The sequence below is a fragment of the Neolamprologus multifasciatus genome, chromosome 6, assembly GCF_963576455.1.
Source record: "Neolamprologus multifasciatus chromosome 6, fNeoMul1.2, whole genome shotgun sequence".
Classification (NCBI taxonomy): domain Eukaryota; kingdom Metazoa; phylum Chordata; class Actinopteri; order Cichliformes; family Cichlidae; genus Neolamprologus; species Neolamprologus multifasciatus.
In genome coordinates, this window is record NC_140444.1 from 17,533,150 (window position 1) to 17,548,225 (window position 15,076).

The 15,076-nt window shown below is 44.0% G+C and overlaps 1 protein-coding gene across 9 annotated transcripts in view; it reads left to right on the forward strand.

Moving 5' to 3' along the window:
- grin2bb (glutamate receptor, ionotropic, N-methyl D-aspartate 2B, genome duplicate b) overlaps positions 1-15,076 on the forward strand; it is a 141,106-nt gene that overhangs the window by 90,952 nt on the left and 35,078 nt on the right. For all 9 annotated transcript variants that reach the window (XM_085161927.1, XM_085161920.1, XM_085161922.1 and 6 more), the window contains 2 exons: positions 14,127-14,241; positions 14,400-14,605. In XM_085161927.1, the coding sequence (XP_085018053.1) occupies positions 14,127-14,241; positions 14,400-14,605 (321 nt within the window). The remainder of the gene's footprint in view (positions 1-14,126; positions 14,242-14,399; positions 14,606-15,076) is intronic.

A 15,076-nucleotide genomic window follows, 5' to 3' on the forward strand; every position in this document is an offset into this window, starting at 1 on the left:
GACCTAACGCGAAAACAACAAACAAAAAGGGAGTCTACATCAGGGATTTAACAAACTTACCTACTGAACAGAATTAAACCAAAAGACAACAACTTACCTCCATAACTAAAAAAAACTGGAGAAAACTATAATGAAACAAAAAGGCAGTCCACCCCTACATACTCCAGTATAAAGCAACAGCACCGGAAAGTAACAAAAGGGTCTGCTAGTTTGGGTGCGCCGAGGATGAATCCAGTGGTCATCCATGGCAGCATCATCAAATATGTTGTCTCCAGGAAATGAGCCAATCCGCATTCCCCATCCTCCAGAACCACCAATGATGGAAAGGCACCTGCACACTTAGATTTGCATACAACATTAGGACAGCAGTCGTAACAAGGCCCTATTAGAGTCCAAAAGGAGGTGAACTTGTTTTAGGGCATAGCTGTCCCCATCCTTCTGTTTCTCATCACCAAGTAAAGAACTAAAAACATCTGTACGGTGTTAGTACAGGAGCTCAGCTTGAGGCTTTATAACTGGACCTCACTAACCAATGGGTGACGTCATGGTGGTTGCCATCTTTTATTTACAGTCTGTGAGTCTAACACACTTCACACACTTAGCAATGATGGGATGGGAAGGCCTGTTTGCCTTCTACAAAACACAGATTTATTATAGATGAAGCTTCCAGGTCTGAAAGAACCTCAGACCTGCATCGATCTTCTCTGGGTGCAAAATGAAGTCTGATTGTATAGAAGTCAGTAGAAAACAAGGCATCAGTTTCTGCACACCAGTACCTGAGCAAAGATGAATAGATGGATGAATTTAGGGCAGGCCTACCTTTTCTTGCTGTTGCTTTGTGCTGTACAAGCTTGACATGTTAATAGCTTATCAATCAAAAGCATCCCTCAATCATCACATCTGGTTTCAGTCCAGTAAGATGGCATCAGCTTATAAACTTAGGTCAGTTCTTCACATGAGGAACTCACTAACCAATGAGTGAGGCCACTGTGACTGGTATTCATCTTTTAAATGCAGTCTATGCTATTGCTATCTATTGCTATGCTATCTAAATCGACAGACTGCATCAGTCTTTTAAATACCTTTCTATTGATAATGCTTCTTTTTTTCCTTTTTCCACCTCTCACTCAAAGATTGTCGTCGATTTTTCCCGAAAACCTGTATCAAGTACATGTCTCAGTTACAAAATGTTGACTCGGAAAGTAATGTTTAAGCTTTCCACATCCCACCCCTCCTCCCTCTTTTGCCCATCTCATGCTAAAAACTGTTGATCCTAGTTTTCTATTTATAGCTACATTGAAAGGAGGGAGGATTTATGTGTTTCAGAGCTGAATCACTTATATTTGACATGAATTCAATTTCTATCCGCGCCCTGTTTATGGCTAATTGCTGTAAGGGAGATTTAAATGCCACAGAAATAACCAATCAATATTTCAAAAGGCCTTTTACTTATTGTATTGTTCGCTTACTGGACTAGCAAACAGTGGTTCACATCTGTAACGCTGCTCTCGGTGCTGCTGCTCCTGCTCACTTTGGGGACGATACAGCGTGTGAGAACTTAATGAAGACTGTTTATTTCTGCACCGCCATACTGATGTCAATATTTTAATTAAAGCGCTCCGATTGGAAGAAATGATTAACATAATTTATGTTAATCTCTTGATTATTTTCTAAATTGTTTTTTATTGCCTTTTTCCAGACACCAAAGGGACTTCTTAAGCACATTTTTCCAACCGACCAATAAATCATTAAAGTAGAGAAAAACAGGAAATTATATCTTTATATAAAAGCAACAACTTAAAGTTTGTATTAATAGATGTTGCAGTACAATTTCATTTATAACAGGTGCTGTAAAATAAAAACCTAAATGTATGTTTTGGATATTTTTTCTTCTAATAATAGTTACTCTCTAGTATTATTCAACGATCCCCAGGAGAAAGCACTTGGTGACAGTGACAGTAGTTTCTTCCTTTAAACAAGAAGAAAGCTGCACAGATCACAAGAGACATGTGATTACCAAAATAAAACAGGAAGTAAAACACAGGGACAAGAGAAAGAATTACACTGGGGAGGCTATACTTAACTGAAATACAGAGAAAACGCAAACCAATGTTCAAGCTGTAAACAGAATAGTTCACAACATGTTCCCTTTTCAGTCATTTGTTCAGACGTAGCCTCAGATCGATATCACAATATTTATCACGTAATGTCGTCATATTTCAGATAATTTTGCGCTAATTTTAAATATGATGAAAATTTAACATTTTATTGATGATTGTAGCTCAGAGGCAGCAGCGTTTATTAGCCCAAACAAAATTAATCCTTTTTTTCTAGCGAGCTGCTGCCACTGATGAGAGACTACCTAATTCAAAGCAGAAATCTATCACAGTGCCAACAGCAGCATCATTTTAGTACAATGGTAGTGACTCAGCAATTTATACAGTGATACAGCAAATGAGGTCAAATGTAAGCACAAAAGTATCCCAGGTAGTGTTTTCTCTGGAAGTATAACATGACTGCTTAATACTTAACCTCTCTCTCAGATGTGCTTCGGTTTGTTGTCACTGAGTGCGTGCTATTTAGTGTAAGAAAAAGTCAGTAACACTTTTTTGACATTTTCATGTAAATATTAACCATTATTATCAAGGCACTGCCCCAGCTGTCTGTATTCTTTTTGCTTCAAACATTTAAATATGAGTTTAGCGTTGTACTCACCCCTTCTGCCTTTCCTGTCAGCCCTACAGCCATCCAAATTTCACTGACATTTTCTGGTCTGTAGTTGAGCTCTGGTCAGTCAGTATGGCCCTTTAATTGGTTTTAAATGTAGATTATATTTAGTATTTTTTCTTATACTTACAACAAAAAGTTTTACTTGTGAGGAAAAACTGGAAGTTTCATTCTTTTTTTGTTTTGTTATATAAAATCTCAACATCTGGGCGACCTGATAACCATGTGCTTAGGACTTAACCGGGTGGATTTTTGCTTCTGCATTCGATGTACACCAACCCTAACCCTATAAAAAAACACTGACTAGTTTAAAAACTGAGAATAAGTTTCTCTAGGTTTCAGGTGTTTCAAACTAAAGTTTCATATTCTGATTACCAGGTTTACAGTTAAATGTTAACTATCGCGTTAGTCACTGATGATGAGATTTCAGGGGGTAGACTCCTGGCCAGTCTGAGCTTTTTTCCCACATCATTCCCTGCTACCTTTCCCAACATTCCCTGTAAGTCCAACAAATGTTAAATGGAAAAAAAAGTAACAAAGTGAAAATCTGCTATGTGGGGCTCACTGTCAGAGAAGAATTCTTTAAACATTTCACTTAAATGGTGTTTTTCTCTGTGTGATGGTTAAACATCATTGTGAATTTATGAGAACGTGTTTTTGGGTGGACTTTAATGTATCAGTGTAACAGTCTCAGACAAGAAAAAAATAACAACATACGGACACAAAGATGTTCCTGAGACGCTCAAAGAATAAAAAAGTATATGGAGATCACAAGGAGAAGAAAAAGAAAAGCAGCCGACACAAAAACAGGAAAGTTTGAGACATGACCATCACCAGCACAGTAAATTGACAAGCTTGCGCTTTTCCCCGTGGTACTCAGGTTTGCTTTAGCTAGTTGCTACCGGGGTTATGGGATCATCTGAGGTATTTGGTCCTCTTATTGACAAATGTTAGAAATCTTCTTTATATAACCAACTGTCAAATTAGGTCTTTAGTTCTACAAATATGCTCTATTTGTAGAGGTTAACAAGGACTGATGAGTGTGTCCTTATTTACTAATTTTAAAATCAAATCAGCCACAGTAAAAAACAACAAAAAAAACCCATAACTATGAAAGGTCATTGTCATCTTCTCTTTTGCCCTTGTTCACATTTTAAATGTAAGCAATCTCTGTGATACATGCTCCCTCTCTTCAGACTCCACAGGTAGCTGTCTGATGTCTCCTGCACATCAGGGGTCCTCGCGGGCCCGGATCACACGGAGCTCCTGTAGACTCTCTTATTAAAGGCTGCAGCTCAAAGAGATTCGGAGCCTTACATCTTTTCAGTGTGGAGTCCGGCAGCACTGTGTTTGTGTATTTAGCTTTCGGGGCTGTGCCACTTGAAAAACATGGCTCAATAAATAAGAAATAAAATCATTTGGGGGATTTGGAATTGTATGTTGGGCGGTTGCATGGTGATACAGTGGTTGGCGCTTTTACCTCACTGCCAGAATTCTTTGGCTTTGACACAGATTTTCTTTGTGGTACTCTGCTTTTCAGTCTGGAAACATGCACCTTGGCTGTAGGAGTAGAGGTTATCTGGTTACCTGGTTATCTGTATGCTCCACCTCTCGCCCAGTGACAGCTCGGATAGGCTCCAGCCCTCCCGTAACCCAGGATTGGATAAGCCTGAGGATCTTTTTTTTTGTTAAATTGTTAAATTTGTTAAATTTGATATTATTTAACTAAATCCCCTAAAATTAAAACAAACAGGGCAGAATAAAAATTTAGCATTTAGCAACGTAATGGCTCGATTGGCACCGATGCCTCACAGCAAGATGCTCATCTTTGGATTTGTGAAACTCGTTTACAAGCAACGAAGCAGTTTATATTCAAATGACAGAAAATGTTTGATTATGATACATGCTGGAGATGTCATGCTGGTCATGTAACTCATGAGGAAGGGCTATTTCAAGCTAATGAATTTGATTTGCAATCAGGCAAAACATGGAAATTATTCTCTGTATTCGTGTTCAAGACGCTTTTTTTAATAGGCTCAATTACACTTTGATTGCCTCTGCAGACTCTCAGAGTGAGAACTATTAGGCTAATCTAAAACTTGTTAGGTCACACTGTGAACCTGCCACTGTTAAAGTTTACAAATACATAGCGGTTTTATATGTTTTTGCATTGTGACGGCTGACAATCTTTCGGTTGTAGTGTTGGTGAAATTGCTGTGTGCTAAACAGTATCTCGCTACAAGCTGGGAAACCAGTGGCTTCTTATTCCTAAAGCAAAATCAGTCGAGAGCTAGTAGCTTTGAGAATCTAAATGCAAATCCTCATTTGCTCTCAACATGTAATGTTTACCAGCTTTTAGCACCAAAAGTTCTGTCCTTTGTCCACAAATTCAGCATATTCATACACAGATATCTGTTTTTAGATTTTAACCTCGCTGTAACCAGAAAACATTTTGTCTTTTAATCGCAGCTTTTGCACCCATATCCCACCTGTTGCCACCTTGTTTAATTTGTTCTGAAGTGGACCTCGAGTGGCACGGCTCATCATTTCTACTCTGTATTTTTTATAATTCACGGTATTGTGAGGCTGTCCACTCTCTACTCGCTGTCACAGCTTCTATCCTGCAGGACTTGTAAAGTGTAGTACACATTTTATCAGTAACTGGTAACTTTTGAAAGGCAGGCCTCAGGAGTCATCCACAGCAACCTGATACAGTTTGTTCATGCGAGTGTGTGTGAGTACATGCACACACTTCCTTACACACACATGCGCCAGAGATATATATTTTTACATCTCTGCATTGCAGCGACAGAGAATTTGTGACCTTGTTCTGCTTCACTCTGAGATTAAAAAAAAGAGAAATTCAAAAGGAGTCATGATATCAAATGGCTCAGAAACACATTTGAAGATATTTGGGGGATAGAAAAACACACACACACACACACAAATAGGGATTGTGTCCATGCCATTGATGATTCATTGTCTCTGTTGCTAAAAAATAAATTCCCCTCACAGCCAGTGATTAGATGGGGAACAGTTGGTGAGCGAGGCGCACAAAGCGCTGCATATGGCTGTGATGAAGCCGCGTGAGCTTCGGTTAGTGGCTCATCCCAGTAGTTTTTATGCTTTTATTTATTTATATATATATATATATATTTTATATTCCTCCTCCAGAGGGGAGCTCTGACACGAAGAGGGATCAAACAGCACATAAAAGCTACATCAATAGTACAGGGCTACAAAATGATAAACAGAGCAGCCTCCTCTGCTGTAAATTCACAGCGTGCATCAGTCTTTGTAAAGGCACAGGTTAATGTACGGGAAGATGAATCCTATTGATGTGTGATTCGACGCGCTTCTCCGAGGTTAGATGGAGAGATTGATCTGAAACTGAAAGACAGCATGAGGGGAAGTCAGTAAACACTCAGGTTCAGACTAAAAAATACTCCTCTCTCTTCCTCTCCTTCAACCAGCCTCTCATCTGTGAGATTACTGTTCCCATGGCAACGCAGCTGATTGCACAGAAATTGCTGTGGTTGTGGGAGCCATGGCAACACATTGAATTAAATTATCCTGCCTCCTCATGTTGCAGTTTTACGTACGCATCCTTGCGTCACCCGCTTGTGACGACACGTCAAAGCCGTTTTGTCTGCAGTCAAAATAACACTGCTGAGCTACTGAGTATTACTGAGACTTAATATAGACAGATACACAGTTATTTTTATTGTCTACAATCTTGTAGTGCTCGTCAAAAAACAAAAGCACAAGAGAAGAAAATATAGAACTGCTACAACTGGGAATTTGGCTAAATTTGACCTTAGCTTACTTTACCATAAAACATTTTTCTGCATCACATGTGATGCTGATTTGATGGTGAAGCAGCATCTTCACTGCTGTGAGCGAATAGGTTTTTTAAAGATTTGCAGAGAGTGTTTTGTAAAACTACAAATACTGGACTGTCAAATTCAGATTCTCTGCAACTTGTATTTTGTTTTCTTTGGCAAATGAATCAAAGTCATAGAGGTGGTGAGAGAGTCTTTAACCACATGTGAACAAAGGCCTATAAAAAAAAGATTACACAGGGGTCGCCACAGGATCATCTGCCTTCATCTCACCCTATCCCTAACATCGTTTGTCACACCAACCCGCTACATGTCTTTCTTTCCTACATCCATGAATCTTCTCTGGGGTCTTCCTCTTTTCCTTCTGGCTGGCAGCTACATCTTCAACATCCTTTCTCCAGTATATCCACTATCGTCTGCACAGGTCCACACTGCTCCAACCACTCAACTTCAGCTGTCCCTCTGATGTACTCATTTGTAATCTTGTCTATCCTGGTCACTTCCACTGAAAATCTTAACATCTTCAACTCTGTCTCCTATCTTTCTGTCAGTGCCCCCGTCTCCAAATCATACATCATAGCAGGTTTCACTACCATGTTGTAAATCTTCTCTTTTGCTCTTACATATAATTATTATATGTGCATTATTGATACAGTTTACATTTTTTGCCTTTACCATGTAAAGGCAACTATTTTTAAATAGGTGTTTTCACACCTGTAGTTCATTTACTATGGCCCTGATCAGCTGATGAGCTTGTACACTTGAAGTTTTCTTCAGTGTTTTGGGGAGAAAACACAGAAAAAAATTCACATGAACCATAATGCCTCACTAGAAACCATGTGAGAACAGTTTGTAGTGGTACACAGATGTGTCTGGGGCAGGAACAGTGAATGCATATCAGTGGTACTCTACCACATGTCTGCTCAGAATGCAAAGCATGCTTAGCTATGAGAACGCATTTAGCCCAGACGCCTGATAATTCACACCAAACCTTCTGGGTTGTTTTGGTCTGCACCCAAGTGCAGATGCCATGTTCACATCTACACACATGAACCAGGCACAGATATTAAAATGCCTTCACTGTTGACTATTAATGCAAAAGAAAAAAAAAAGTTGTAAATATCAATCAAATAAACATTATGCTGTCTCTTTAGCAATTGCTTATGCTGGGAAACATGTATTTATGGAGGGTTTTTTGTTGGTTGTGGTTCCACAAACCATCCACATCCTCTCCTCCTCCCCTTTACCCCCCCTCACAGCTCTTACACAGTCTTCCTTCTTTACTTCTCAGATTACAACCATCCATTATTGGTATGAACCTCGCCTGTGCCGCCTGTGCACTCCTACAGGCTTATACGCATCATATCATTACCACTAAGCGATGATACCGGCGCTGTAGTTGTTTGGTTAACATTGTGCTTCACAAGTGCGCCGTGCACCGAGTGAAATGTGCTTAAGTGATTGAGAATGGGTTTTTGCAAAAATGGTGAAGGATATTTACAAGCAGTGTCTAACCAGGTGTAAATTTTTGAAGGCTTTTCCAGGAAAATGTCAGATTGGTGAGTTGGTGGAGGACGCTGAACAGGATTCATTGTTTTAGTCAAACTGTATTAGGAGGCTAATCCCATGTTACGCGTGCATTACAGCACTTGTAGTGCGCAAGCCAGCCAGAACGCAGCAAATAGGCAATTCATGGAGGCTTGAGTCATATTATTGACTTGCTCCAAGCATGTAGCCTACTTAGAACGCTGCGTGCGCGCATGTGTGTGTGAGGTTGGATATAAATATAGTTGAAGAGATCACAGATAGAAGTACCGAATGTTCTAGTGGGAGGTACTTGCGATAAAATCTTGGGCAGGTTTCAGGCCCATTGCTCATCTGTTGTCTGCAGTTTATTTATTTATTTATTTTCTACTCACTTGTGAAAAGATGTATTGTCCTTCTTTTCACACTGTTGGCTTGCTTGGAGATAATGGTGGGTAAAATGTGTTTCATACATCCTTTTAAGCACACACACACGCTCACACACACTGAGCTCCTTACTCCTTGCATTCAGACAAGATATTTATTTCTCCGGTGGATTGTTTCAGAGGCAGAGCGTCTCCATGGTGATGGCAGCCCACAGATCAGGATGAGGAAGAGTGCGGGAAGGAGGCGGCAGAGAGAAAGAAAGAGAGAGAGAGATGATTCCACCTTATCTGCCACTGCTGTACACTTGTTGAAACACATACTGTATATGCTGATTATTATCCACACAGGCACTTAACGCACTCTCTCCTCCTTTACCCACTCCTCCACCTTTCACTCTCGCTTTACCTGCTCCTACTCTGTTCTTCTTAACACTATAACTATGCTTCAAACTGGGTCACCTTCGTTGTGGTCCTGGTCGAGTTAAGAGACTGCATAAAATATCAAGATTGCTATTGCTGCCACAAATAATAATTATAATAACAATGAAAAGAATATTAATAATAATACAATTATTAAATGGTAAATGGCCTGTATTTGTATAGCGCTTTTACTAGTCCCGCCTAGGGACCCCAAAGCGCTTTACACGTCCAGTCATCCACCCATTCACTCTCACATTCACACACTGGTGGAGGCAAGCTACAGTTGTAGCCACAGCTGCCCTGGGGCAGACTGACAGAAGCGAGGCTGCCATATCGCGCCATCCACCCTTCTGGCCAACACCAGTAGGCGGTAGGTGAAGTGTCTTGCCCAAGGACACAACGACCGAGACTGTCCGAGCCGGGGCTCGAACCGGCAACCTTCCGATTACAAGGCGAACTCCCAACTCTTGAGCCGTGATCGCCCCTGGATTATTATGGACATTTTTTATGTAGCACCAGATCACAACAATAATTGCCTCAAGGCTCTTTATATTGGAAGGTAAAAACCCTAGAATAGTGTGAGAAACCCCCAACAATCAGACGACCCACTTTGAGCATGCTGTTGGTGATGGTGGGAAGGAAAAACTCCCTTTTAGCAGGAAGAAACCACTGGCATAACCAGACTTGTGGGGGTGAGGGGAGGAAAACAAGACAAAAGACACGCTCGGGAAGAGAGCCAGAGATGAATAATAACTCATGAATAAATTCAATGAGATGTCTAAACACAAAGAGAGTGAAAATAAGTGAGTGAAGAAGAAAAACACTCAGTAGCCCAGGCCAATTACAGCATAACTAAAGGAGGATTCAAGAACACCTGATCCAGGCCTAACAATTTGCTTTTTAAAAAGGCAAATTAAAGAAAGGCTGAGGCTAATCGTAAAAGTAGAGAGGGTTTCTGTCTCCTGAATCCAAACTGGGAGCTGGTTCCACAGAAAAAGGCCCTGAAAGCACAAGGCTATGTCTCCTGTTCTTCTTTTATATATCATATGAACCACACATAAGGCCGCAGCGTGAGAGTGAAGTGCTTTGTTTGAGTGATACAGTACTATGAGGTCTTTCAGATAAGACAGGGCCTGATTATTCAAGATCTTGTATGTGAGAAAGATTTTAAATTCGATTCCAGATTTATTTATATACAGAAATACACAAAATGCCACATCTCACCCTCAGACCTAAGAAAGTAAAATCTTATTTTAAATCTATGACATAGACATTAAAATAAATAAAACATAAAGATTTTAATAAAGAAGAAGGGCAGCTGTGTTCAAAAGTATAATAGGAAACCAGTGGGTGTCAGATATTCAACTTCCTTCAATCTTTTATGTTTCTGAACGACATCCCAACAGATTTCAAAAACGACAAATGCAACGCTGCCAAGTAATTGGACTGAATATTTGACAGCACTGACTCACTGCCAATGTGAGCCATCTATGTGGCTGAAATGTTTTGGTTGCAATATTTCAACATTTAAAAAATATTTGATAAGAAGTGGCCCTTGATTTGAGTGCACCCTCACACCGGTTTTGGAATAAGGGTACAGCAGCATCCCGTGCGCTGTACTGATGCTGCTTGCATGTTGCGTCGTAGCCCTTAAAGCTGCACCGATCAATACTCTTTTTTTAAAAGATGACTTTGCCTCTATGTAAAGGTGTTACTGCGATGACCTCACAGAGAAATGTCGCCCACTGTTTAGTGCTGTAGCTGCTCATATCATGCAGCAAAGTTTGTAACTAGATTCTGAACAATGTGGAGAATTTTAGCAGCTGAATGCCAAATAATAATGAAAAAAGACTTGAAAAAGAAAAATGTTTGGTATATTAACACATATAGCCTCCACAGCTTGTGTTATAATATGTCAGTTCAGGTTTCAGATGAATTGCTGATAATCTTTTACATCCACAGCGTGTTTGGTTCGTCTTGCTGTTAGTAATTCTGTTTCAGATCAGCGTTAAAGATGGCAAAGCAGCATTTAAATATTCATTAAACATCCATCCATCCATCTTCATCCGCTTTATCCGGGGCCGGGTCGCGGGGGCAGCAGACGCCCAAACCACCTCAGCTGGCTCCTTTCGACGTGGAGCAGCAGCGGCTCTACTCTGAGCCCCTCCCGGATGGCCGAACTTCTCACCCTATCTCTAAGGGAGATGCCAGCCACCCTTCGGAGGAAGCTCATTTCCGCCGCTTGTATCCGCGATCTCGTCCTTTCGGTCACTACCCACAGCTCGTGGCCATAGGTGAGGGTAGGGACGTAGATCGACCGGTAAATTGAGAGCTTCGCTTTTACACTCAGCTCCCTCTTCACCACGATGGACCGGTGCAGCGTCTGCATTACTGCAGCTGCAGCCCCAATCCGTCTGTCGATCTCCGGCTCCCTTCTCCCATCACTCGCGAACAAGACCCCGAGATACTTAAACTCCTCCACTTGGGGCAAGACCTCATCCCCGACCCGGAGTGGGCACTCCACCCTTTTCCGGCTGAGAACCATGGCCTCAGATTTGGAGGTGCTGATCCTCATTCCCGCTGCTTCACACTCGGCTGCGAACCGCTCCAGTGCGAGCTGGAGGCCCTCACCCGATGAAGCCAACAGAACCACATCATCCGCAAAAATCAGAGATGAGATCCTGAGGCCACCAAAGCGAAAGCCCTCCGCCACTTGGCTGCGCCTAGAAATCCTGTCCATAAAAATTATGAACAGAACCGGTGACAAAGGGCAGCCCTGGCGGAGCCCATCACCCACCGGGAACGAGTCCGACTTATTGCCGGCAATGCGAACCAAGCTCTTGCAACGGTTGTATAGGGATCGAATGGCCCGTAGCAATGGGCCAGACACCCCATACTCCCGCAACACCTCCCACAGGACACCCCGAGGGACACGGTCGAATGCCTTCTCCAAGTCCACAAAACACATGTAGACTGGTTGGGCAAACTCCCATGCACCCTCAAGTATCCTCGAGAGGATGAAGAGCTGGTCCAGTGTTCCGCGACCAGGACGAAAACCGCATTGTTCCTCCTGCATCAGAGGTTCAACTAGCGGACGAACTCTCCTTTCCAGCACCCTGGCATAGACTTTCCCGGGGAGGCTGAGGAGTGTGATCCCCCTGTAGTTGGAACACACCCTCCGGTCCCCCTTCTTAAAGATGGGGACCACCACCCCGGTCTGCCAATCCACGGGTACTGCCCCTGATCTCCACGCAACATTGCAGAGGCGTGTCAACCAGGACAGCCCTACAACGTCCAGAGCCTTCAGGAACTCGGGGCGGACCTCATCAACACCAGGGGCTCTGCCACCAAGGAGTTGTTTAACTGCCTCAGTGACCTCGCCCCCGGAAATTGGTGAGTCATTCCCCTCATCCCCAGACTCTGCTTCCTCCTCGGAAGACGCGTCAGTGGGATTAAGGAGGTCCTCGAAGTATTCCTTCCACCGCCTGACAATTTTCTCAGTCGACGTCAGCAGCGCTCCGCCAGCACTATACACAGTGCAGGTAGAGCACCGCTTTCCCCTCCTGAGACGCCTGACGGTTTGCCAGAACCTCTTCGAGGCAGTCCGAAAGTCTTTTTCCATGGCCTCTCCGAACTCCTCCCACACCCGAGTTTTTGCTTCAGCCACTGCCCGAGCCGCATTCCGCTTTGCCTGTCGATACCTGTCGGCTGCCTCCGGAGTCCCACAGGCTAACCAAGCCCGATAGGACTCCTTCTTCAGCCTGGTGGCTCCCTTCACCTCTGGTGTCCACCATTTGGTTCGGGGATTACCACCACGGCAGGCACCAACCACCTTGCGGCCGCAACTCAATGCAGCAGCTTCGGCAATGGAGGCGCTGAACATGGTCCATTCGGACTCAATGTCCCCCGCCTCCCTCGGAATGCTGTTGAAGCTCTGCCGGAGGTGTGCGTTGAAGATCTCGCAGACTGGGGCCTCTGCTAGTCGTTCCCAGCACACCCTCACTACGCGTTTAGGTGCACCAGGTCTGTCCAGCGTCCTCCCCCGCCACCTGATCCAACTCACCACCAGGTGGTGATCAGTTGACAGCTCAGCCCCTCTCTTTACCCGAGTGTCCAGAACATATGGTCGCAGGTCTGGTGATACGATTACAAAATCGTTCATCGACCTACGGCCTAGAGCGTCCTGGTGCCACGTGCACTTATGGACACTCTTATGTTCGAACAAGGTGTTCGTTATGGCCAAACTGTGATTAGCACAGAAGTCCAATAACAAAGCACCGCTCGGGTTCAGATCAGGGAGGCCGTTCCTCCCAATCACGCCCCTCCAGGTCTCGCTGTCGTTACCCACGTGAGCATTGAAGTCTCCCAGCAGGACAACAGAGTCTCCAGGTGGAGCACCTTCCAGCACCCCCCCCAGGGACTCTAAGAAGGCTGGGTACTCTGAACTGCCACTCGGCGCATAAGCGCAGATGACAGTCAGGACCCGTTCCCCGACCCTAAGGCGCAGGGAACAAACCCTCTCGTCCACCGGGAAAAACCCCAACGTACCGGCAGCAAGCCGAGGGGATATTAAAATACCCACCCCAGCCCGCCGCCTCTCACCAGGGGCAACTCCAGACTGAGACGGAGTCCAGCCCCTCTCCAGGAGACTGGTTCCAGAGCCCAAGCCGTGCGTAGAGGTGAGCCCAACTATATCTAGCCGGTACCTCTCAACCTCACGCACTAACTCAGGCTCCTTCCCCACCAGAGAGGTGACATTCCATGTCCCTATTGCCAGTCTTGGCAGCCGGGGGTCAGTCCGCCAGGGCCTCCGCTCCTGGCCGCCACCCGGCACACAATGCACCCGACCCCTATGGCGCCTCCTGCAGGTGGTGGGCCTGCGGGAGGATGGGCCCATGTCTCCTCTTCGGGCTGTGCCCGGCCGGGCCCCATGGACTAAGGCCCGGCCACCAGACGCTCGCCCTCGGGCACCCTCCCCGGGCCTGGCTCCAGGGCGGGGCCCCGGTAACCCTATCCCGGGCAGGGTAAACTGTTCCCTCGGTGTTTTTTTCATAAGGGTCTTTTGAATCGCTCTTTGTCTGGTCCCTCACCCGGGTTAAAGATGGCAAAGCAGCATTTAAATATTCATTAAACATGTTTTAAGGAAATCCAGAATGAAGTTTAAATGCTCCACATTTTGCTTTGTGGTCAACAGACACGTGTTGATATTGGATTTTTCCATTTTCAGGTACCTTATGAATGTGACATTTGAAGGCCGAAACCTGTCATTTAGCGAAGAAGGCCACCAGATGTTTCCCAAGCTGGTCATCATTCTTCTAGACAAGGACAGACAGTGGGACAGGGTAAACCTTCTTCTCTTCTCTTCTCTTCTCTTCTCTTCTCTCTGCCCTTTTCCTCCTCTGATGCTTCTGCAATGTGTCTGTCACTTTTCTGCCACTTGAAGTACTCGTTACAGTGGCGAGCAAATTACACACAGCTGTCCTCCCACTCACTCATACAGGTTGGCAAATGGGAGAGAGGCTCCTTGACGATGAGGTACCACGTTTGGCCTCGCTTTGAGCTGTACTCAGGAGCGGAGGAGCGTAAGGACCACCTGTCCATCGTGACTCTGGAGGAGGCGCCGTTTGTAATTGTGGAGGATGTGGACCCGCTCAGCGGGACCTGCATGAGGAACACTGTGCCATGCCGCAAACAGCTCAAACTAAGGTGAGAAATTAAGTTGGAGTGTAAGAATTTAAAGTTTTCCTCTGTTAAACCTTCAGATTTGTAGCACTGCTATTTTTTAATAATAATCAACCTCGGACCAGCTGTGTCTGTACACTGTTAAAAAAAAACGGTAATATTCCAGCAGCTGGGGCGCCAAAATACTACCGTAAAATAACAGAAAATAACTTTCTCATGAAAATACAGTTATTTTCAGTAATGACAATAGAGTTTGTTGCGCTAATTTTACATGGGATTCTGCCTTTTCCAAGTGCTTTTAGACATTAAATTAGGAACATTTTAATGTGATCAAACAATGAAATTACCTCTAAACAAGGTCAATGAATGTGGCAATATGAATCATAATACGTAAATGTACAGAAATATACAGTTAACAGTTGGTTTAAATAATAATGGATTGCATGCCCTGGGACAGACTGACAGAGGCGAGGCTGCCATATCACACCATCGGCC